The 24,734-nt window shown below is 40.1% G+C and overlaps 2 protein-coding genes across 4 annotated transcripts; one reads left to right on the forward strand and one right to left on the reverse strand.

Annotated features, from left to right (window-relative positions):
* The first annotated feature begins 13,834 nt into the window (after positions 1–13,834).
* On the forward strand, positions 13,835–17,826 carry L(2)09851 (WD repeat-containing protein 1 l(2)09851). Of its 3 annotated transcripts, none has more exons than XM_076815582.1 (4): positions 13,835–13,990; positions 14,205–14,738; positions 16,218–16,616; positions 17,265–17,826. In XM_076815582.1, the coding sequence occupies exons 2-4, from the start codon at positions 14,254–14,256 to the stop codon at positions 17,752–17,754; spliced, it is 1,374 nt and encodes a 457-aa protein (XP_076671697.1). In that variant the 5' UTR covers positions 13,835–13,990; positions 14,205–14,253; the 3' UTR covers positions 17,755–17,826. The 3 variants fall into 3 exon arrangements, with proteins under 3 accessions (XP_076671697.1, XP_076671865.1, XP_076671785.1); XM_076815750.1 differs by having other exon boundaries at positions 13,922–13,990; positions 14,240–14,738; XM_076815670.1 differs by lacking the exon at positions 13,835–13,990 and adding an exon at positions 14,008–14,134.
* A 127-nt stretch (positions 17,827–17,953) lies between these two features.
* Positions 17,954–24,560, reverse strand: Pms2 (mismatch repair endonuclease PMS2). Its single transcript, XM_076812428.1, has 5 exons — positions 24,400–24,560; positions 23,679–23,838; positions 22,104–23,476; positions 21,362–21,611; positions 17,954–18,332 (listed from the first exon to the last, which is right to left on the reverse strand). Exons 1-5 carry the CDS (start codon positions 24,484–24,486, stop codon positions 18,004–18,006), a joined length of 2,199 nt encoding a protein of 732 aa, XP_076668543.1. The 5' UTR covers positions 24,487–24,560; the 3' UTR covers positions 17,954–18,003.
* Between the last annotated feature and the right edge of the window lie 174 nt (positions 24,561–24,734).

Genomic DNA, 24,734 nt, shown 5'->3' on the forward strand with positions numbered 1-24,734 from the left:
GTTGCAGGAGGGGGAAAGATGGGAAAGGATTAGGGAATCAAGGTACAACAGATGGTATGGGTCGGTAAAGGTGGAGGTGCCGGGATACTTAAAGAAGGGATGGTGGGAAAGCAGATGGAAAAGGGTGGTTAGGTTTAGGTTGGGGAGTGAGATGAGGGGGAGGAAGATGCTGGGAGGAGGAGGAGAAAAGGAGATGCAGGGTATGCGGTTGGGGGGAGGAGACATGGGAACATGTGTGGGAGGAGTGTACGGGTTGGGAGGAGGGAAGGGGTTGGCAGGATGTGGTGGGGGAGGTGATGGGAGACGAGAGAGAGGGGGGAGAGTGGATGAGGAGGGTGGAGGAGTGGAGAGGGGAATGAGGTGGAGGTGAATGGGTAAGGAATGGGAGTGATAGGCGGCGAGCGGAAGCGGGGGGGTCAAGCAGCGGGAAGAGAGCGCGGGGTGAGCGGATGAGGCGGTGGCGAGCGAGCGGGCGAATTAGTATGTAAGAGTAGGATAAGTAGGATAAGTAGTTTTTTGTATAAGCGAGATAAGTGAAGAGAGGAAATGTAAAGATTGTAATCCCAAAGGGGACACAATAAAGTCAATATATATATATGTATTAAGATTTTAAATAGAACGATCATAGTCTCCGGATTGACCCCTTTCCTCACGTATCCTATATATCTTAACATGTTCAGTTTCTTCCTTGTCTTCTGTAGTATATATTCTATGTGTTTTTCGAAACGAAGTCTCCTGTCCAGTGTTACCCCTAAGAATCTCGTACTCTCTTCTTCCGTAATCGTCCTGTTTTTTATCTCCAATGTTACCTTTTGTCTTCTAATTGTACTGTACTTCTAAATGAAGTTAATTATCTTAGTCTTCTCCTCCGCTATGTCCAGCTTTACTTTTCTGAGATTCTCGTCTAGCTTATCCCCCGTTTTTTTTTTCATTCTTTCTTCATTTATTCGAGTTACATTACTCGATGTGTAAAATACTATGTCATCTGCATATTGTAGTATTCTGATGTGCTCCCCTTTAATATTTTTGGTCACATCCGCAGTATATATATTCTACAGTATTGGGCTGAGTAACGCCCCTTTTGGTAATCCTTTCTTCTGTGTTCCCTCTACCGAATCCCCATAGCTTTTTACGCATTTCATCTCTCTGTTGCTGATCAATGGGCTCATGTATTTGACTATTTTCTTCAGACATCTTTTTTTATCTAGTTTTTGAATCAGTATCCTATGATCTACATTGTCGTTCGCACCCTTCACATCTGCAAACGCTGCCAGTGTTTCCCTCCTATTCTTGAATCCCTTCCTTATATCCGATGTAAGTATCGTTAAGTTGTCCATCGTTGATCTTCCCTGTGTGAAACCATTCTGTCCCTCACCCATGAAAACCTGTGTCACTGGGTCTCTGAACCGATCCTGGCCATCGACGGACGAGCCCAGTGCACAGCTGGTTCCAGGTATACGATACTACCCAAAGTTAAGGGTCGCAATGTCAAGTGTGTCCAGGTTAATGTACCGAACATTCACTTCACTGCACGGCAGTGATGCCAGAATCGTGGGTTTTCGCCAACGGGCGCTACCCCCATTATACGACCAAGCGTACCCCCTCCTAGCGCCTGAGCAGAGGCACAATTTTCTTAAATAATCGACGGGCAAATAAGCAGATACAGTTGTAGCGGTTGTTTGTTACTTCGCCTCCATATTGGAGATGCGACTTTTCCGTACCTTTGTGTACCCTTGGGTTTTCCCCCGTGGGCCTGGGTGAGTCAGGCTATGGCCACGTAGGCATCTGGCAGCCAGGCTCGCCCAGGTCTGGGTTTTTCCAGCGCGGGGACGCGCTTTTCGCGCCAAAATTTGCCGCGCGTTTTCGGCGTCGCTTGAGGGACGCGTCCCTCTGAGAGGGCTGTATAAATAGCCTCCAGAGGTGACGCGCGCCCTCACTCACTCTGTGGAACTGTCCTTAGTGGCATCGACTCGCGCCGTTTAGAATAAATTGTTACTACACTGATTCGCAGTGCATCACCTTTTCTCGCGTATTAAAAGGAGTGTGGTGAAAGAGACTGTAGTCGTCATTATTCCATTCACCCCTCACAGTATTCCTCGGATTATGGAGGACCGGGAAATATGCGGGACCGGGAAATTCTCCATGATCCGAGGCAGTGGTTAGCACTAAATAGATTCACCTTTGGCAGGGCCCTCGCCCGAACCATCTGACCAGAAGACTGAGCGACGTAAACCGGGAGTGCGTGACAGCGCACCAGCGGGTGACCCCCGATCGACAGCAACTTGAGTTATCCAGTATAGGATATATGAAAATTTTCATATTTTTCATTACAGCTTGATCAGAGTATTGCCGATGGATTGGTGAGTTCATGTCGACGATAATAAGGCCAAACACGAAGCAATTCGGTCTATTTTTTTCTGTACTGGTATTTTACCTGGTCCAACGGTTTTATTGCTTTCAGCAGTGAATGGGTGGCCTACCCGAGACCGCAAGTCCTCGCTCGCAGCGAGGAAGCAAAACTGTGGTGTGGGTAGGTCTTTCCGGATAATCCGGGGCCAGAAGCATTTCAATAATCCGAGGAAGAGTGTATGTATGAACCTGATTAACACGACAAGAGTGTCATTGACCAAGAACGGGTTAGTAAAACTCTTCTATAGGTATAATTGATATTATTGAGACTGGTACGACACCTGTCGATATTGTTTTCAAACCTCATTACAGTAATCCGGGATGCGAGTGGTAGGCCGACCGTAAAGCGGAGCGGGCGACTCGCTTACCTGAGACGGAAATCACCGATTCTTTTAGCTGTTCGTTGTGGGGTGAATTTTAAAGTGTCCATTCTAGAAAGGAGCTTATTTTGTAAGTAGCATTTCAAAGATTTATTTCTCTTTATGTATAAAAAAAGGCAGAAGAGCAACATCGTACATTAGCCATCTGCGAAAATGCTTTGTAAATTAACAGTTTTCAAGTTTTTATTCTACTGAGAATATAGAAAGAGAAATTAGAGAATAATTAATGAAAAAAGTAGAAACCTTCGCATCGGGTTTTGAACCTCGGTGAAATGAATTCTCGGCGGAGAGCGCCGGGCCAGGCAGCGCGTACGCCACACGGATAGAGGGACGGGTATGCTTGTTTGGTGTGGTACAGGCGCTAGGAGGGGGTACGCTTGGTCGTAGAATGGGGGTACGCTTGGTCATAGAATGGGGGTAGCGCCCGTGGGCGAAAACCCACGGTTCTGGCATCACTCCTGCACGGTTACTAACACTGATCACTTAATTTATTTTTCATAGAACGTGTTGTTCCTACATTTTAAAAATTGGTGGCCCTGAAAGGGGCCGATTATTATCAATTCAAGAACTGCTCCACGTGGCCACTGCCATTGTCGATACATGCTTCAGCGCGGAGAATCAGTTGCCTTTGGACGCCCTGTAAAGGTGCGTCTCCACCAGCGTTCGCGAACTGTTCACGAACAGTATGGGAATTGAATTTCCTGTTCGCGAACTGTTCGTTGGTGAGGACGCACCTTTACACGAGCAATGGTTATAAGAAGTTTGCGAACAACTTGCGAGCATTGTTTGCGAACAGTGTTCGCGAACTGTTCGCTGGTGAGGACCCACCTTAATGTTTGCGGCGTTATGTTCGCCACCGCTGCGTGAATCAGCGCAACTGCTTCTTCAGGGGTATCCACCGGCTGACGATACACCTCATTCTGAAATGATTGTTGTACAACAAATGCAAAACGTAAGTAAAAAAAGAATGCCTACAACAATAATAAGTAAAGAGTAACAGCAATAGTCAGATTACCTTCAGGTAGCCCCAGAAGAAAAAATCCAGCGGATTCATATCCGGTGACCGTGCGGGCCACGCAACAGGATCGCCGCGGCCCATCCACCTGTCCTGAAAGGTTTCACCTAAATAAGCGTGGACATTCAAGGCGTAATGTGGCCCAGCTCCGTCCTGCTGGTAGTACATATTCTGTCGGATCTGATATGGAATATCGTCCATCAGATCCGGCAGACCATGTTCTAAAAAATCTTTATACGTTGGACCGTCCAGCCTGTCTGGAAGATCTAGACTGTTTCACAGCCGACGGTATTAGTATTGGTTGGGGTTAGATTAGCTCGCGGACGCGTAAAGCATGGCAGCGAACCGATGTGGGTATGTGTTAAACTCGGTAATTCTAATGTTAAGTTATGTTTTTTGCGAATATCTCGTAAACCAAAGCCGACCACCAAAAAGTTTAAACGGACATGTTCAGAATAATTGTGACCTTGACCACAATAGCGATATTGACCCCATCGCGCGATACTTGTAACCGCAGTCTCATTTTGAACATCCCCAAAGTCACATCGGTTCGCTACCATGTTTTACGCGCCCGCAAGCGAAGGCGCGCCCCCGCCCTCATCTAGCCCCAACCAATACTAATACCATCGGCTGTGAAACAATCGACGGCGACGAGAAGATGGTTGTGAAATCTTGCTATGCGCTATCCTGATGTGCACTAAAAAAATGTGCGTTAAATTGCATGTGTTCTAAATTGTATGTGCACTATATTCTGTGTCTTAAATCGCATGTGTCCAACATTGCATGTGTCCTAAATCGCATGTGTTCTAAACTGTATGTGCACTATTCTGATGTGTGCTGAATTGCATGTGTAATATTGTACTGTGTAGTTTTGATATGGAACCGATTCCACCACACTAAAAGGGATATTGCATCCAAAAATGAAATTTGATAATAATTTATCAATTTCATTTTTTCTGAAATAGATATTTTTATTTACATAATTTGTAGTTCAAATACATTTTATTTATTATCGTACATATATTTCTAATTACCTTAGCTCTCACGATTCATTTTTTATTAATTATTATCTAAACAATTTCAAAACAATAATTAACACCACGCTTTTGAATACTTACTTGGGGTTAGCAAAGTGGCGATTACATATAGTTTTCGACGTAATCGACGTATTTTACAGTACTCTACAGTATTCGCATGCAACCAACAAGCGAGTCAGAAAGAACTATATTTTTCCAACACTTTAATTGTTGAAACCTTGAAATAATGAATATTTCTATTTATTACAGTCGCGACAAATGACACGTATGAAATGGGCTTAAAAACGATATACTATACATACAGTTGCGACTCGGTGAAAAATACCGACCCACCACTGACGGTGGGACGCCGATCTTTCCCCCACCACTCGCGCCCGGTGCGACCCGCCGCTACCGAGCCCGGCCGAGAGGTGGTTCCCCCTCCCTGAACACCGTCCGTGCACCGGCGAGCGTTCCCATGCGGCACGCAGAACGTGAGATCACGTGAGATCGAGAGAACCATTTTTTAACACGCATTCATGTGCTGGGATCTCGTCAAACTCTTGCAGTTATTTTGTATTCAGACGACTGTGTCTGATCTTCGGCCTCACCATCGTCCATATCTGTGAAGATGGTGTTTGTTCAGTAAAGACATTTCAACCACCAAGAGTTATACAGTTATTATCCAGTCAAGTAATATAGTTCATGCGACAGTGGGGCTGCTAGGGAGAAAATGTCTCTTCCTTTGGCTAAATCTCTACATGCACCCGCGCTGGCGAAGTTCGCACGGCTCCGCATATAGGCCAGCGCGGCGGGCCCGTCAGGCAGAGTCTACCACGAGCGGCACAGGCGAACGGACAGACCTCTTCCAGCGATCTCTTGTACATAACAAGGTGTATCACTGTGTATTTTTGGGTCCCATAACCTCCACGGCTCCTAGAGGAACGCGAGCTCGCCTACCTCTAGACGCACGTCGATACCCTCTGTCAATCTTAGGGACAGGCACCACATGCCCCGAAGGACATCCCATAGTCTCCGTATCTCCCGCGGGTTTAACCCACTGGGCGATTGGACTCAAGGCTTCCCGGTTAGGACCATTGGTGGAGACCACAGCCAGGGCACCAGAACGACCACTACCACCCACTCCTGTATCTACCACCGACTCGCTCAGAACTCCGCGCCGCGACCGCGCCCACGACACGCCACCGGTGGCGTGCTAGATTAAGCCGTAGGCAAAGGTTTAGGTTAGATCGAAGCACCTCTGTTGGCCAGCACAGACCTGGCCGGGCTCTTTTGTATATTAGAATAAATACATCCCGTTTAAACAGTTCTCCTTGACTCATTCATTCGGCCGCCCGGGACCCCCGTCCGATAAGTAACCTCGCCGGGAAACGGTTACAGTTGTTGTTGTTGGCGTTTATTGGGAAACGCCCCTTGCCTCGCTCGTACGGGGCATCCGTGGTTTAACGGTAGACTTTTAAATTGCTGTGCTGAGTCCCTCACACCGCATGTTGTTGTTGATCCGGACGCTACTCAGCCGGTACCATCGCAGTCGTCCTTACCATCCATGGGTGAGCTTAAGGAAATTTTTAAGGAATTTTTGAAGGTGGAGTTTGCCATATCTCGTCAGGAACTGTGTTCCTATTTCAAAACGGAGCTCATAGACGTCTGGAGCAGCATTGATGCTTTATCTGAACGTGTCCGTGTGTCGGAGACTGATAGGACGTTAATGTCTGGCCCGACGGCGCCCGGCTCCCTGGTCCATGATCCGGACGATTTAGTTGGTGAAATCACGGAAAGGCAGGTTAGAGCGAGCAACCTTATAATATTTAGCTTGCCGGAGCCAGAAATTCCTTCGGGAGGGAACTCTGGGGCTGCTGACTGCGTGGAAGCGTTGGCCATTCTCAGTGGAATCTACCCGGGGGTAACGGAAGTGCGGAGGGCCCATCGCCTCGGGACACCTAAGGGGTCAGCATGCAGACCTTTATGTGTTCGCCTAGATTCGCCGGAAGTAGCCAAACAAGTTCTTCGGAACAAGCACCGCTATAAGGGGCCATGTAAGATCTCGGAAGATAGGACGATGTGGCAAAGACAGTCTCTGGATCGGCTGAGGGGGAAGTTGCGGAATCTCCACGAGAGGGGAGAAAAGAACATGACCATCTGTTATATTAATGGAGCCCCCAAGAATGTTCCTGCCAGGCAACAGCGTGACCCTGTGCCAAAAAAAAACTGAGGAACCCTTTAGTTTATTTCCAAAATGTTCGTGGCATGCGCACTAAATTAGCTACTTTATCAAAATCGCTGCTCGCTACCGCTGTTATGTATGATATCATAATTTTTGTCGAGACCTGGCTGCACTCCTCGATATCTTCGCTTGAGCTCAGGTTGGATAATTACACTGTGTTTAGGTGTGATAGATCCTGCATCACGAGTTGCCTCTCCAGGGGTGGTGGAGTTCTGATAGCTGTTAGGAATACGTTACAGTGCTGTCAAGTTAGTCCTACCTGTGCTACGCTTGAGCAGGCTATTGTTGGGGTTCATCTAGGTAGAAATAAATACCTGTTGTTATGCGCTATTTACCTCCCACCTGCGTCATTGCCGTCCCTGTATGCAGAGCACGTGGATTGCGTTACTGAGTTAAATAACACGTACAGTGATGATACTTTTTCTATTTTTGGGGATTATAATCTCCCGCATGCTATTTGGTTTAATGATAATGGTCTATCGTGTTTTAAGAAGTCGGGGGTCCTGTCTTCCGAATCTATGGCCATCGATCTTCTGCTAGGTGGTTGTAACTACTGTAATCTCGTGCAAGTTAACAATATTTTTAATGAGTTCGATGGCATGCTTGATCTCATCTTTATCAGCGCTTGTGATGTATCGGTCGATCTTGTCATTGACGCATTAATTGTACCCCATGTGTACCACCCACCGTTTTATATTAGTTACAGCGCACTTTTCTCCTCACTTGACCTTTCGGGCGACATCATGGAATATTATGATTATAGGCGGGGAGATTATCGCGGTGTATTAACGTACTTGAACAGTGTCGATTGGGATTCGGAGACCGGTGGTTCCGACCTGGATGTTGCTCTGGAAAGACTATATGATCATATTAGATATGTCACTAGCGTTTTTGTGCCTGTTCGGACTGTGGTATGTTCCACATACCCGCGGTGGTTTTCACCAAGATTTAAACGCCTGATTCGGGAGAAGAAGAGAGCGCATAGTGTGTATAAGAAATCGAACGCACAGTGTGATTATTTCGACTTTTCCTCCCTGAGATCATTGTGTAAACAAGCTATGGATGCAGACTACCGGGCGTTTATTCATCGTGTTGAGAACTCTGTGTCAAATAATGCAAAGAGTTTCTGGAATCATGTGAATGCTAAGCGTGGTTGTCCTGGTGTCCTTAGAAACATGCACCTAGGCCACGCTACTGCATCGACGCACTCAGCGGGCGCTGACTTGTTTGCGTCTTTCTTTGGGTCTGTATATGCCCCGGTGCCAGCTGGGGCGCCTGCTTTAAATCCGGTGTTGACATCGGCCGGTGACGTAAATATACACGAGCTGAACATTTCGATCAATGAGATCTACTCCAAGCTTAACTCGCTTGACGTGAGCAAAGGTCCGGGATTTGATGGGGTACCTCCTCTCTTTCTTAAAGAGTGTTGTTTTATCCTTGCGAGGCCCCTCTGGCATATCTTCAATTCTTCGCTAGGTGGTGGGTGTTTTCCAGGACTCTAGAAAACCAGTATTGTCACCCCAGTTTATAAGGCTGGAGATCGCGCTGATGTCAGAAATTATAGACCTATTTGCAAGCTTTCAACCCTGCCGAAATTGTTTGAAGAGATTGAAACTGACATACTTTTGCCGTCTCTAGTCAATATTATCTGCGACGAACAGCATGGATTTGTTCCGCGGCGATCTACCACAACCAATTTGGCAGTGTATCATAGGGCGGTCTCTGATGCACTTGATCTAAGTATGCAAGTTGATACGGTTTATACGGACTTTCGAAAGGCATTTGACTCGGTGGATCATCAGATCCTTGTTGGTAAATTGACCACATACGGCTTTAGTGGTCCGTTCCTGTCCTGGATTGGGAGCTACCTAACTGGACGTACTCAGTTCATTAGGGTGGATAACCATCTGTCCAATCCTGTCTCAGTCGGCTCTGGAGTACCCCAGGGGTCGCATCTAGGTCCTTTGCTCTTCATCCTCGTCATCAATGACCTTAAGGAGGTATTTAGGAATAGCAGATTTTAAATGTATGCGGATGACTTAAAAACCTTCCATACCATTGGGAATCAACGTGACGTACACCTGTTGCAGGATGACCTAATGATGTTCGAGCGGTGGTGTTGCGCCAATAGGATGGGGTTGAACGTTGCTAAGTGTGTCCTCGTGAGGGCTCATAGGTCCGGAAGTGGTATAACTTCGTCTTATACTCTATGTGATGCTGCCTTAGTAGAAGTAGCGGATCTTATGGACCTAGGCGTTACAATTTCGGCGGGGCTTGACTTCCGCAAGCATTATCTGAACATTACGTGTAAGGCAATGCGAATCCTGAGCTTTGTAGCCAGATATGCGAAACATTTCAGAAGGCTTAAGTCATGGAAGCTATCGTATGTTGCTCTCGTTAGACCTCAGCTGGAATATGCTTCTCTCATCTGGAACCCCAGACATAAGCACTATATCAGTCTGATCGAGAGGGTGCAGCATAAGTTCTTGAGGATTGCCTCTAGGGTTCTGGGAACGCCGATGCACTTTAGTGACCACGATTATGGCCCGACCTTACAACTACTAGGTATTGCCACCCTTAGTGATAGGAGACAGTCCTCGGACCTAATCTTCCTCTTTAAGGTCATTCACGGCCATGTGAATTGTACGGAGCTTGTGGCGGCACTGCGGTTCCGTGCTCCTGAACGAGTTTTGCGACCCAGGCCCCTTTTTGAGTGCAGGGAACCAGGTTACCGTAATTACACGGCTTGCCCCTTAAGTAGAGCTATGAGTTGGGCTAACCAATGTTTTCCTGACATTGATTTGTTTTGTGTCTCCCTTAGTGGCCTCCGATTACTTTTGTTTGAGCGTTCGTCATTGAATAGGTCGCTTGACCTGATGCGTTAATATTAAGTACTCACACTGATTATGTATTTTATTTTATTTTACTTTACTTTACTTTATTTTAATTTATTTTGTAAAGCTTACATTTATATTTTGCTTCATGCTTTGTATCTTTTGCATTCTAAAGGGTTACCCGTTAATAATAATAATGATAATAATAATAATAATAATAATAATAATAATAATAATAATAATAATAAAATAACCATCGTTGTCGGATGCGCAAGATGAGTGGTTTCAGCTACGTTTGTACATTTTGATATGCACTAGGTACGATTATACTGATCGACTGATCGGAGAAACAATTGACGCGAACGATACTTGTTACTACTCGAGCGTACGTGGTGTAATGAAGCCGACAAGACTGGCCAACGTCGCTTTATATAGATTCACGTACACGTACACGTCAATGTGTGGATGCATATTGCATCAGTGATGGTGATGAACATGGTTGTGTTGTGACGCAAACATGTGTGTGCCACAGAAGAACCAGAGAGAGTACGCGGCAAATTCAAATAGCGTGCGCGGCAAATTCAAAAGGGTGTGCGTGCCATAGAAGAGCCAGAGACATGCTTACGCGAATGCAACGTCGAATTCATGTCTTCATTGCACTTGCGCTGTATCGGTCCCACGATTTAAATATAAACACTCGGCAGTAAGAGCGTGCACGTATGCGCCAAAACGCGTTCAATCCTGATCAATATAAACACACGGCTTCGCGCGGTGAAATGTCGTGTTTACTCCATGGGCTGCCGCGGCGATTGACTTACAGCCTCCTCGATCATTAAAATACTCGGAACTCTACCCGGAATAATTATCGCTATATGTTTCCATCATTGCAGGTGCTCTGTATTGGTCCCAGAATTCAAATATAAACACGCGGCATGAAGCGCATGCACGTAAGCGCCAAAACGCTCTTTATCTTTCTCAGAAATCATGGACCACCCTCTTTCTCAGAAATTAGAGACCACCCTCTTCCGTATATCGAAGACACGAATTTCCACGAATCGGTCGCGGTCGCGCCTGCGCACCGATCCTCGCACACGTACGGAGATTGCGCGGCGGCGACGCGTGCCTAAAGTACCGTAGACATCCAACAGGCGACGCCAATATGAAATGTATGAGAAATCTAGGGAATTTACCGACGCGGGCCCAAAGTACCTTAAACATCCAATAGGTGGCGCCAATGCGAAATGCGCGCGACGCCATTTTGAAATTCTGAAATCCCCCTCACCAACGAACTCGGTCGATGCCATTTTTAAATCCCCCTCCCTTGTAACGTCATCCCCCCTCACCAGCGAATTCGGTACCCCACTCCTCACCTCACTCCTCGCCCTAGGGCTCAGAATCGACATAGCCTATTTACTGTGGGTGTTACAAGGGCTGTGGAAAGACCCCAAATATAAAATTTTAGCTTCGGAAATTAATGCGTTCAAAAGATACAGGGGTAATTGTGCATAAAAGTGTAGGACTTTTTTAATTATCATCTTTGTTGCAGGCTGTCGATGGTCCAAGGATGGAATTTTTAGCATATTTCAAAAATCGGCATCGCTTTTTAATTTCATCTTTATCATAATATTCAAAAGGATTTTACACGTCACGAATATATCCTCCAATAACACTATTGTCGGCTACATTATTAGCATCATCAATGTCGCTAATATCAATATTAATATCGATGTATATAATGTGTATCAATTATGTACACAATAAATTATAATTCAATGGAGTCTCTACTATTGGCAAAAGTAGCTAAATTGGGCAGTGTATAGTGGTTATGCAAGTAAATTTTCAAAATGGGCAAATGCAATGAAACATGGTTTATATAGAATTATTAAAGATTTAACAAAAATTAAGATTTCTTATTTCATAGATATCTTTCCTACAATCTCTTACCAATGATGATGCGAGTATGAACTAATATTCATGAATTTTGGGTAAATCCAACTGACTTAGACTTAGGTGGATTCCCAAGGTAACGTCTCTAAGAGTGAGATATATTTATATGTATTGTAAGATTAATAAATTTATTTTAGTATTTAATGAATTCAATTTCATTTAATGAGAAATGCATACCTACATCTCTTTTATTCATACCAATAAAGCAAACGACAAAACTGTTTAAAAATATTTTAAATTCACGTTTTGCGAACTTCATTAATCATTACTTCAGTTGATTTCATATTACATTTATATATTTATTTCACTATTCTCATGAATATCATTTGCTCTGATTAACTTTTTTGAATTTCAACCATCATACAAGCAATTCGTATTATATGATTATACTACATTATGTACATAATATAATAATTCCTACATTATATTACACTATTCTTTTAGTCTATTATAAGCCACATTTTTCAAATTTCGCGCTATTTCCTTTAATACATCGATCGAACGGTGGAGGCGCTAGCATCTAAAATCACCTTCAATTCGTTTCAACCGGTATACGGCCGGCTTATGGGAATTTTGTATACATAGTATGTATATATCAGTGAGGGAAACAGAATCGTCTTCTAGAAGATGATCTTAAGCATTTGCTCAAGACGCGACTGTGAATTCCGCTCTAGAACCATCGCCGGACTGCAAGATTACGCAACAGCGTTGATTGGTTCGACGCCACGGCGTCATCGCGCGCAGGCGTGGCGTTTCCCCACCGCTAAATTGGCAAAGGAATCTACCACCGCGGGAACGTTGGCGCTAGTGTAACATAACAAATATGGACGACGCAAGTATACCTTTTACCACGGTGTAATAAACAGGTGTTCCTACTTCTTTTCAGAATGTGTGACTTTTTCATCCTAGTTCTTCTGGCGGCCACTAGATTGGCGCTCATGCAGAAAAGGCTGACTTTTTGCGCATAATACTACTAAAAGCTCTACCAAAGAGGAGATATAATAAGAGGCGTCACTCCGGGCGGAACCTTTGAAGTCCTTACTTGACCTTGGCATTTAAATTGGTTGTCTATTCGAGCGGGATATTCAAATCGACTAAATGTACCTTACCGCAATTTGCTGATTATTGCCGAAGTTTACCGTGCTTTACCGATCATTGCCGAATGGGCATTTAAATTGGTTGTCTAGTGATTTCCCTAGTTTATGTCTGTCCTTGTCGAGTGACGCCTCTTATTATATCTCTTCTTTGGCTCTACTACTGCAATCACATAAATGCATGCGTACATGGATTTCTCATCATGACGCCTCTCGCGACGACCAGAAGAACCAAACAGAAATCGGCACACTAAATCACTGGGGTAAAGGTGCTGAGTCGGAACACCTGTCTATTACACCGTGCCTTTTACTATATGTTTATATGGATCTAGTAGTATAAAAGTTTATTTCAAAGTTATTTCTGACTTTGAATTGACACTTTTATGAAAACTTAAATTGAGATCATTATTCATTGTAGCGTTACAATTTGTTACACAACATTTATTTCTACATACAGTTCGTCGATACTGTGGAAATTGGTAGACCGCAATAAATTGTATAAATGCGTCGGCCATTACTACTAGTTCGCGTACCGACCGCTAGTATCGCATACTAATGTTTTACTCCGAATAGCCTACACTCTTACAGCGTACGTTATTTCCGCCCAGGGATGGTGGTAATGTGCGCATGAGACGCCACGATTCGAGACTAACCGACGCTAGCGTCAAGCGAGTGACACCGCGGCCAACCAGCGTCGACAACATATTTCTCGGTGACGCTGGTTGGCCGTGGTGTCGGTTCGCGTTGGCGCCACTTGGCTGGCTTGGCGCTAGCGTCAGTTCACGCACACCTTACCACCGCTCCTGTAGGTGCTTCCCCCTCCATCATTGGAGCCGACTCCTTCCGAACACTGGTGGTGCTAGAAAACGGAACGGAACGGTGAGAAGTTGCGCCAGAAACGGCATTGCACGCTTGTGCATGAAGGTGGCGCGTAGGCGCTTCCGTATAAACCCGCCGATCCCTGTTTCCGCCCCACGCTGCCCCTACTAGCGGTAGTTGGAACGATATTTTTGAGCCCGGTGAAAATACATACCTATACTCGGTTGGAAGGTAAGTTTGCAAACATTTTTTGCAATAACAAACGTCTTAATCGTTTTAAGTAACAGGTCGCATGTGAATATTTTACATATACGTACACATGTTGGATAGAATGCCGCATTTCCTTGATTAATAAATGATCAAACAGTATGTAAGGTTAGGTTACTTCAAAAATTCAAGTGACATAAATTTTTCGATACTGAAAATTCTTTATTTTCAATTATAGATGCATTTTTATTGAGATGACTATTTTTTATAAAGAAATACCTTAGGAAATGGAGCACGAACCAATGGATGATGTTAACGAGGATGTAGAGGAGGATAGTAATGATAACGATGAAGAGGATTCTATGGATAGTGATAATGCAGATGAAAAGGGAGACCAAAATAGTGAATCCAAAGTGTATCTTCCTGGAAAACCCTTAAACAGTGGAGAAGAACTTGTTGTTGACAAAACAGCGTATCGCATGTTACATCATGCACAATCTGGTGCACCTTGCCTTAGTTTTGATATAATTTTAGATGACTTAGGTAACAATAGAGAAGATTATCCTTTGAGTATGTACCTTGTTGCTGGGACACAAGCTGCTAAAGCACACGTTAATAACATCCTTGTGATGAAAATGAAGAATCTCTGTAGTATAAAAGATGATTCTGAAGATGAGTCTGATGACGACGAATCGGACAGTGAAGATAATAAAAATACTCCAGTAATGACTGTTGCGCCTATAAAGCATCAGGGCTGCGTTAATAGACTAAGGCAAATATTTATACAGTTGTTTCAAGTAATTTTATTAGTTTTACATTGCTCTTATAAGTAGTTTATGCAGATGTTTATGCACGTAATATATGCAGAAAGCATATGCAGCTATGTACGTAAAATATGTCATGTCTGTTTTTATCGAATTTGTTACGGGTAGTCCAACAGTTGCCAATTTCTTTATTGTGGCTGGAAGAATTTGTAAATCTGCGTCAAGGAGATCTTCCGGTCTAAAAGTCGATTTTTTTTATTTCATTTTTCGAATGTTCAACCTTTTAGATAATCTTTAAGATTTTTTTGATATTCGTAAAATTCCCGAATATGAGTAGCGCCAAATGCATGGGTAACACCCAGCCACTCGGCACTCATGTAAAACTTTAAACGCATTTTTCTCGAAACAGTGTTCTCAAAACGGTGGGACCTGTATTTCCAAAAGTTATTATCCGATTCGATTGAAACTTTTTTTATTTTGAAGAATATACTTCTGGCTAGGGGGGAAACCAGAAAAAAATACAAACAATGAAAATTGTAATTTTCAAAGGCGTTGAAAGGATGAAAACTATAGGGAAAAAGTGATTTCAAACTTCGTCTCGTTATTTTCTAAAAAAATGTCATTTTTGTAATTTCTTCTGGTTTCCCCCTAGCCAGAAGTATATTCTTCAAAGTAAAAAAAGTTTCAGTCGAATCGGATAATAACTTTTAGAGATACAGGTCCCACCGATTTGGATCAATTTTTTGACGCTATGACTTTAACGACTCCCCAGTGCCGTTTGCAATGATTAATTATAAAACAGAAAATATATTTCTATAATTTAACACATCCTTAATACAATGCAAAAAGCCCCATTAAATTATATATAGTAGTTTTCCTTTAATTAATTCCCAAATATCACCTATTTTTTGGGCTCTAGACCGGAAGGTCCCCTTAATAAATATTAAATTCTTAGCAACTTGTATCTGTTGGAAAACATTCGGAGGAGTTGCAATTGCAACGACATTATTTCCATTAAAAGTTTCAACTGCCTATTTGCAGAAATAAAGTAAAGAGTGAAAATTAATAATTTTACTATTTTCGGGTGTTAAGAGGAAAAACTGGCCGAACCTCTTTAATTTTATCGAAATTGTTTATGTATATCAGGCGATTGTAATGAATGAATAATTATTCTCTACTAATGGCTTATTCCATCGCATGATACCACATTGATACTTATCACTAATATCACGTAACGGCTCAATACTTCATCTACGATCGCAACCAAATACAGTGAGATAGATATAAAAAAATATGTAACATATGCATTTGCGTAAACATCCGCTACTTATAAGCAATTGTAAATTATAAGTAGAGAATCATTGATTTAACATGTACCATGTGTAATACATAAATGAATTAAGCATGGACATTGTTAATGGCAAATAATGTTAGTGGTAGATCTATTTATTATTATTAATTAAAATTATGTTTTTACATTTCAACAGATACACAAAAGTTGCTGACGCAACTCTAGCAGCAAGTTGGAGTGAATTGGGTCGTGTACATATTTGGAATTTGGAGGAACAATTAAAAGCACTTGACAATGATGAATTGCTTCATGCATATCGCAAAAGGTGTGAAAAAGGTGATGGAGTCATCAAGCCATTATTTACATTCAAAGGACATCTTTCAGAAGGATATGGCCTTGATTGGTGTCCAACGGACATAGGTACTTTAGCTTCTGGTGACTGCAAGGGCAATATTCATATATGGCATCTGAATAATAACAGTGGTTGGCATGTAGATCAAAGACCATATAACTCACATGCGCCACACAGTGTGGAAGATCTGCAGTGGTCTCCTAATGAAAAGCATGTACTAGCCTCATGCTCCGTTGATAAAAGGTATTTGTCATATTAATAAATGTAAATGTAATATAATTCTCGGTAAATGTTTAGATTCGGGGAGGATTCTCCGATTTCAACGACCTTCACATATGCTGTCAAGGTCATCATTCTGAAGAACATTTCCCTCTAAACTTTTCGGCGCTCGGCTTTGGTTTACGAGATATTCACAAAAAACTTTACTTAACAGTAGAACTGCCAACGGTATTAGTATTCGTTGGGGCTAGGTAAGTGCGGGGGGCGCGTAAAGCAAGGAGTCAATTCATTTTTCCGTCACCCACAGTTAACACTAGAATTACCGAGTTTAACACATACTCACATCAGTTCCAAACACATCTAGACCAAACCAATACTAATACCGTCGGTTATGAAACTGATTTCAATATATTTTGCCGAAAGTGTTTTATTAATATCTCTGAAACTAAGGCGAACCGCCAAAAAGTTTAGGGGGAAATTTGTTCAGAATGATATCCTTGACAACATATGTGAAGGTCATTGAAATCGGAGAATCCTCCCCTAATTTAAACATTTACCTAATTCTCATTAATCCTAGTTAAGTACATATGTAAAAAGTTCATAGAAAATAAGTAATAATTTATTGCATGCACATTGTGTTCCGCACCTGTGACAGTGATGGAATTTTTACAGCATTAAGATCTGGGATACAAGGGTGAGTCCACAAGCTGCCTCTATGTTAACAGCATCTGGCACCCATACTGCTGACATTAATGTTATTTCATGGAATCGTAAAGAGAATCAGTTTCTTATATCTGGAGGTGATGATGGCTTGATTTGTGTATGGGATTTACGCCAGTTTGGTCTTAATGGTTCCAGTCCGTTGGCAGTGTTTAAACAACACACTTCACCTGTTACAACAGTAGAATGGCATCCTGAGGAAGCCACTGTTTTTGCTTCCGGTGGAGCCGATGATCAGATTGCCCAGTGGGATTTATCAGTAGAAGCTGATCAATCAGAAGAAGTGGAAAATAATGAGCTAAAAGCATTGCCTCCACAATTGTTATTTATACATCAAGGTCAAACAGACATTAAAGAATTGCACTGGCACCCGCAATGCCCTGGCGTCATAATATCAACAGCACATTCAGGGTTTAACATATTTCGTACAATTAGTGTATGATGTAATGTAATATGTTTATAAAATATCCTTTATCAGCTTTCTACCTTGTAATAAAAATAATCCCAATTTTTATTTACGTCTCTTTACATCGCACCCAAACAGAATCTTTTTAAATTAGACTAAAAAAAATATACCTCTCTTACCTTAGTTTATGTATCTTTACTGCAAATGAGGGATAAATACGTTTTACAAGCACTGCTTTAATACGTCTTTTATTTTAAGTAGAAAACATAGAAGTCAAAATATTTTTTATTTCTGTATAAGTTGTAAAGATAGCAAATGTCTTATAGTCGGTCTACCATGGGGACAATTCCAAGGATTCTCCATTTGCGCCATATGTGTAACCAGATTATGCATTTCATGATTGTTAAGAGCTGTACCAATCATAACTGCGCTGCGACAAGCTCTTGATGCCAACATTTGTCTTACTCGACTAGGACGGAATATGTGATTTTCACTGTTTTCTAAACCACCACCTTCCCTAATAAGGAAAATCAGTTCTTCTATATCTTCTTGACCAAACTGCCAGTATCCACTGACCGGTATACCCGTAAGTTCTGCATGATGCCCATGCTCAGCTGAAATATTATATAAAATAAGATTTTCAGTTATATTTACATACTAACTTTACTACTCGGCTCCGCCTTCGGGTTTAGCAAGGTAAGCATGGGCGTACGGCCCCCATGCCGATTCTTGGAGTTGTTATTTTTTAAACAATGCTCCTTGCCTGAAACACCATTATGTAAAGTTTTAAATCGCTCTCCCCCGTTTAAGGATAATACGGGGGTAAACGCCCTTAACGTTATTATTTTCTTTCTCGGTTACTACTTCGATATTTAAATGAAAAAAAAACGAAAAAATTGCTACATACTAACTGTACTTTACACATTTTTCTCTAAATTGTAAATCAATTATTAAGGGTAGAAAAAAATAATTTTTTCAACACCTGCATGAAAATAGGTGTTTTTTTATGCCTACTGGGCGGGAGCAAAATGGCCAATTTCGGACATATTCGCGTTTTATACTTTTCTCCCAAGGAAACTTGAGTTTGCGAGCTGAATGAACATGGCGTTACCCTGTGGGGCCGTCCTTAAATTACGTAAGGGTAATTTTGGCAAATTCCTCCTTTCCCCATTATAAGAATTCGTAAGATTTGATATTCCAACCCTCTGCTTACGTAATATTTTTTACACTTAATTTTATCAGTTATTAATATTCTTTTAAAGGTTTATATAATTCATTTAACTCGGTTTCGATAAATTTAAACTAAAACTACTTTTTTTGGAACATTAATGATAGAATTTGTATTTATTTAAAATTAGAATAAATATTTTAATATTATTAAAATAACAATATTACGTTAGATGCTACCTGACCCCCACCCTGTAAGAAAACGTAAGAAATTCGCGACCCCCCCCCCCAAAAAGCCTTACGTAATTTAAGGATGACCCCTTTGATATGAAGAAGCAATTGATCAACTAATCGATATCGATAATGTGTGTTTATGTTGACATTACAACTGTCATAGCACCTATTTTCATTATAAAATAAAATGAGTGATTATAAGAGTGATAGAGATACGGGATACTACTACACGCCCCCCGATATAGCAGAAGCTGCAAAAGCGATTGAGGAAAATTTGCAGCCGCTGCAATCGAAAAAAAATAGAGAATATACAACAAATTTATGGAGTGGCGAGGTAACCAATTACTGGTGTCTTTATCGCAAGCAGTGCTTTTAGTTTCATTCTTTTTATTTCAATAAAAAAGCGATCGAACGTGCATATTTTTTTTGCGAATCGCTCAGCAGGCTTTCAAAAACACACCTTTCATGCAGGTGTTGAAAAAAGTATTGTGCATTGTCACGCAATGTACTATTATTTTTTGGGGGTGGTTTTTGGAAACAACCCTTTGAGTGACAGCCTCCAAAAAATCAAGACTAATGCTCTGTTATCGAATTATTATATATAAAAAGCTGCAGGTGCTCAAGCTGGTGGAACATAGTTAAATAATTTAAAGAAGATCATAATATTATAAATATGTGGGGTTTTGTGGCGGGAAAGAGTATTTGTCGCGAGCCTGAGTACGTGTCATTTAAATGTGAATGGAAGAAACGATTGCGGATCGTTTGGGAGATCGAAGTGTGAAGGTGAGGGTAGCTACGGAACATCGCGTATGCGCTTAATACGAAATTTCCCAGATCTTCAAATTATTTAACTATGTTCCACCATCTCGACCATATTAAGGTTTTTACATATAATAGTTCGATAACAGAACATTATTCTTGATTTTTTTGCAGGTTGTCATTCGAAGGATTGTTTCCAAGAACCACCCCCTAAAAATAAGTTATTTTTTTCTACCCTTAATAATTGATTTACAATTTAGAGAAAAATATGTAAAGTACAGTTAGCATGTAGCTTTATTCCGTTTTTTTTTCATTTAAATATCCAAGTAGTAACCGAGAAAGAAAATAATAACGTCATGGGGGTATATCCGTCTGAACCCTCGGAAAATGTGTACATTTTGTGGATTTTTTTACAAGTCAACGGCTTGATGAAGATTTCCCGTTTTTTCACCATATTTACATAGTATTATGAACTACTTAAAAAAAAAGTTTCAGTTAAAAAACTATTGTTTTTCGGAAGTTATGCATACATATCCAAAAGTCTCTGGATTTTAGACGGCTAAACGGTGGGCCTAAAAACTCGCGCTACGTTCAACCAATTCACTTCCAATTTTGCATGCAGGATCATAATAAGATTCCATATCGTCCAACGAGGGCTTTTTTTATTCCGATTCCCCGTTTATTATTTATAAAGAAAGAAGGTGGCCTTTTCTCTTAGAAAAATGTAACTTTACCTTTGATCTCTCACCATTTCTTTATTTTCCAAAATTTTCAAAATCAGTCCCGTTGGACGATAGCTATTGACATACTTTATAAGAAGATTTTATTGTTCCTGATCTCAGACACGACATAGAGGCTGTTTTCAGGCCCACCGTTTAGCCGTCTAAAATCGAGAGACTTTCGGATATGTATGCATAACTTCTGAAAAACAATAGCTTTTTAACTGATTTTTTTTAAGTAATTCATAATACTATGTAAATATAGTAAAAAAAACGGGAAATCTTCATCAAGGCGTTGACTTGTAAAAAAATCCACAAAACGTACACATTTTCCGAGGGCTCAAACGGGTATACCTCCTTAAGGGCGTTTACCCCTGTATTACCCTTAAACGGGGGGGGGGGGGGGTGGCGATGTAAACCTTTACATAATGGTGTTTCAGGCAGGAACATTGTTTAAAAAATAACAACTCCAAGAATCGGAATGGGGGCCTTTTGCTGTGTTAGACCCTTAACCTAGAGTCTGATTTTATAAAAAAAATTTTTGTTTTTTTTTGTGAAAATGGTCACATTTATCTGAACTAGCGAGGCATAATGAGCTGAGGCACCTTTCGTGAACCCTGAGTTTATCGTTCCAACGTTTTTAGGCGACAGACAAACACACAAACGTATAGACGCTTTCTTGCTTTACATATTAAGATACGCATCACAATTCAACACCTGCTTTTCTTAAACAAAAGTCATATATAATAATTTATTATAGTTACCTTCAGGATTAATTTTAATAGAAAAACCATTGTCTTCAAATATTTTCTGATGTTCGATTAATATTGTTGTATTCAATGAAGAAAGAGTTAAAGGTTTGGGAATAATTAATTTCTGGACTTTTAACTGTGTTTCATTATGAAGTTTTTCAAAACGATATTTTTCATCTGTAGCATGTTGATCAATGATAAACAAGTCTTCTTTTAACCGAACTATTATAAAACCAAGATTAAATTGACCTATGAGCTCCATCTGCAATGTATTTTCTCGTTTAATATTTATACAATTATTTATGATATTAAATACATATTAGGACGGAGCGATACCATATAGGCAAAAATTTAAATTTGAATTTTCAGTTGGCCTAGGTGCGGAATAGTTGTTTTTTTATTAACCAAACAGAACTGTAAAAATATTGAAAATATTCATGGCTGCAGGTTCCTTTTTCTCCTAAAAATGATCATATAATCATATAATAATCATAATCATATACTCATATAATGATCATAATCATATACTCATATAATGATCATAATCATATAATTATCATAATCATATAATCATTTTTGGGAGAAAAAGGAACCTGCAGACATGAATATTTTTCCAAATTTTTTTTACAGTTGTGTTCGGTTAATCAAAAGACAACTATCCCGCATCCAGGCCAACTAAAAATTCAAATTGAAATTTTCCGCTCCGCCCTAGTACATATATTTAATATATGTAACAGTATATAAGTAATGTAACCTGAAGAAATGATTCCTTCGTTAATTCTCTTTTCAGTTCGTTTTCGGCGTCAGAATTTTGATTCGATTCCAGTTTTGCTTTATATTTTATTCTTGTATTTGTAGTCACATGCTTTGATAGCATATTCCGTTTTTCTTCAAGTTTTTGTTTTATTATTAAAATACTAATTGGCATTTCCACACTATCTAATATTTTTCTCTGATTTGTCATATCATTTTGTACATTATCACCATCACGTTCTACATTCTGCTTTTCTGTACGTTCTACATTCTGCTTTTCTATACGTTCTACATTCTGCTTTTCTGTACGTTCTACAATCTGCTTTACTGTACGTTCTACATTCTGCTTTTCTGTACGTTCTACATTCTGCTTTTCTGTACAGTCTACATTCTGCTTTTCTGTACGTTCTACATTTGATATTGTACGTAAACTTTGTAATCTTTTTGCTGGACGGTCTGCAGTTGTAGGGGAAATTGTTCTTTTTACCCCAAAATTTAATTCAGCTACAGGATTCACAGTTAAATTTCCCTGTAATCTGTCCCACTTTGTTGTTAAACTAAATTTTAATGTTGCTAATACTAGATGTTCTTGTGTACAGAAAATAGTTCTTTTATCCGGAGTCACATTGATATCAGTCCATTGTTTATTTAACTTTAAATTTAAGAAAATAAACGGATACTGTTTATTATTATACTTATGGTATACTTGATTTATTAATTTACTGACTTTTGTCAGATCACATGGCCGACCATTTATATAAAGAAATTGTCTATCGGGAGTAGAACGTCCAATGTCATGATCGCAACTACTAATATAACAGTCCCATTCAAAATCTACCTCCACATTAACTGGTAAATTGTATTCTTGCAATGTTGCCTCATCGGGAGGTTGTAATTCAAGGCTGACAAGTCCATTTGAAGACTTCTTACCAAATATCGTATTAATATTACTCAAAATATTACTGGAATTTGCAGTACTGACTACAAGATTAGGAGATTTACCCGATACTGAATTAGAACATGTTATCTTTGTATCCGTGGAAACAAGACAATAACTATATAGTACTTGAATAGTACGAGCATATTCCTTTTTTAAATTTCTTTCAAACTCTTTCGCTCTCACCGGAAGACACTTAAATATGTTTTTAACATGTAGAGTCGTTCCTACTTCTCTTGCACATGCTTCTTTCTTTTTCAGTACACCATTATGGTCAAATTCTAATTTGTAACCATGTTCGCTGGTCAAGTGTCTCGTAACGATACTTAATTCAGCTAAAGAACAAAGTGAACTAAGAGCTTCGCCACGAAAACCAAAGGTGTTCACTTCTGTTAAATCTGAGAATTCTCTGAGTTTAGATGTGTGATGCTTCAATCCTGGTTAACAGGGAATACGATATATTATTTATTGTGTAATACTGTTTCACAAGTAATGACATAAAATTTTTCTCAATAACATTATATAAAAACAAATTTTAGCCAAGTGGTCATGGTTTCTAACATTCTTACTTTATAATTTAATTTAATTGCTCTAAGGTAAATTACATAAATTATATACAGTTATATATTTATAATGTACCTAATCCTTCAAAATCCTGTTCTAAAACACCGCTTCCATTATCACTCACACTGATACATGTTTTTCCATAGTCCTTTAATTTAATATCAATGAATGTGGCTCCGCTGTCTAAACTGTTTTCTACAAGTTCCTTTAAAGCAGTTGCCAGATCTAGAACCACCTAATAAACACGTCATTTATTAAGGCCATTATAAAAGCGTCACGATTATAAACGTGATTTGTAAAAATAATTTACGAAACTAAATTGATTAAAAAATCTTAATTATTTTATTTTTATAGACATTATCCTTAATTGAAGATTATTTTATTGATAATGCCACTTGAAGAAATAGGTGCTTAACATAGCAAAAAAATTGTTTGTAATGTTCAAAAATAGAAAATACATTTTATATGATAGAATCAAATATACCATGCATAAATATGTATGCAGTATTAAGTTAAATCAAATTTATGAAAGGCATCAAAGAAATAATATAATTAATTAATACTAATTTATTTACATATTAACTTTAGATAATTCACAAAGAAATCTTGTTTGGCAAAATATAAAACGAGTAAAAGTAAATGGTCTGTTATTATTATACTTCTTGCACAAAGATAAATAATATAAAATTATACTTTTATACGCGTAAAATGTACAATATTAAAATATTAAACTAATAACATTGGTATTTAAGCCAAAGATTACAAATTATATTGTTGAAAGGTTAATCTTACTCACCTGACCGGAACAAATTTGATGAACTGTCTTCTTATTTATTGCAACAATTTTTTTGGATATTTCACTTGTTGGAATTGATTCTGTCATTTCAATATTTCATTTCTCGTAAAATGTATACAACATACACTATCCCGCTGTCACGTGTGAACACAATTTACTCATATACAAAGAGGATAAGATAGAGTGGAAGCAGGGATGGGCGGAAATACCGTACGCCCGTACAATAATTAGCGGTGGGGGAACGCCACGCATGCGCGCAATGGCGCCACGACGTCAACCAGTCAACGCCAGGTGGGAAACGAAACGGCGCCACCGTCAAGCCAATGTTGCGCGAT

This window comes from Andrena cerasifolii, chromosome 1 (assembly GCF_050908995.1).
Source record: "Andrena cerasifolii isolate SP2316 chromosome 1, iyAndCera1_principal, whole genome shotgun sequence".
Lineage (NCBI taxonomy): Eukaryota > Metazoa > Arthropoda > Insecta > Hymenoptera > Andrenidae > Andrena > Andrena cerasifolii.

What these genes read in the sequence shown, in the direction of transcription:
- Pms2 (XM_076812428.1), bottom strand. Translation starts at nt 24,486, where the DNA reads ATGACAGAATCAATTCCAACAAGTGAAATATCCAAAAAAATTGTTGCA. An exon ending in ATCAAATTTGTTCCGGTCAG is followed by an intron (nt 23,839 to 24,399) that starts GTGAGTAAGATT and finishes CGTGTTTATTAG; the next exon opens with GTGGTTCTAGATCTGGCAAC. An exon ending in CGAAGGAATCATTTCTTCAG is followed by an intron (nt 21,612 to 22,103) that starts GTTACATTACTT and finishes AATACATTGCAG; the next exon opens with ATGGAGCTCATAGGTCAATT.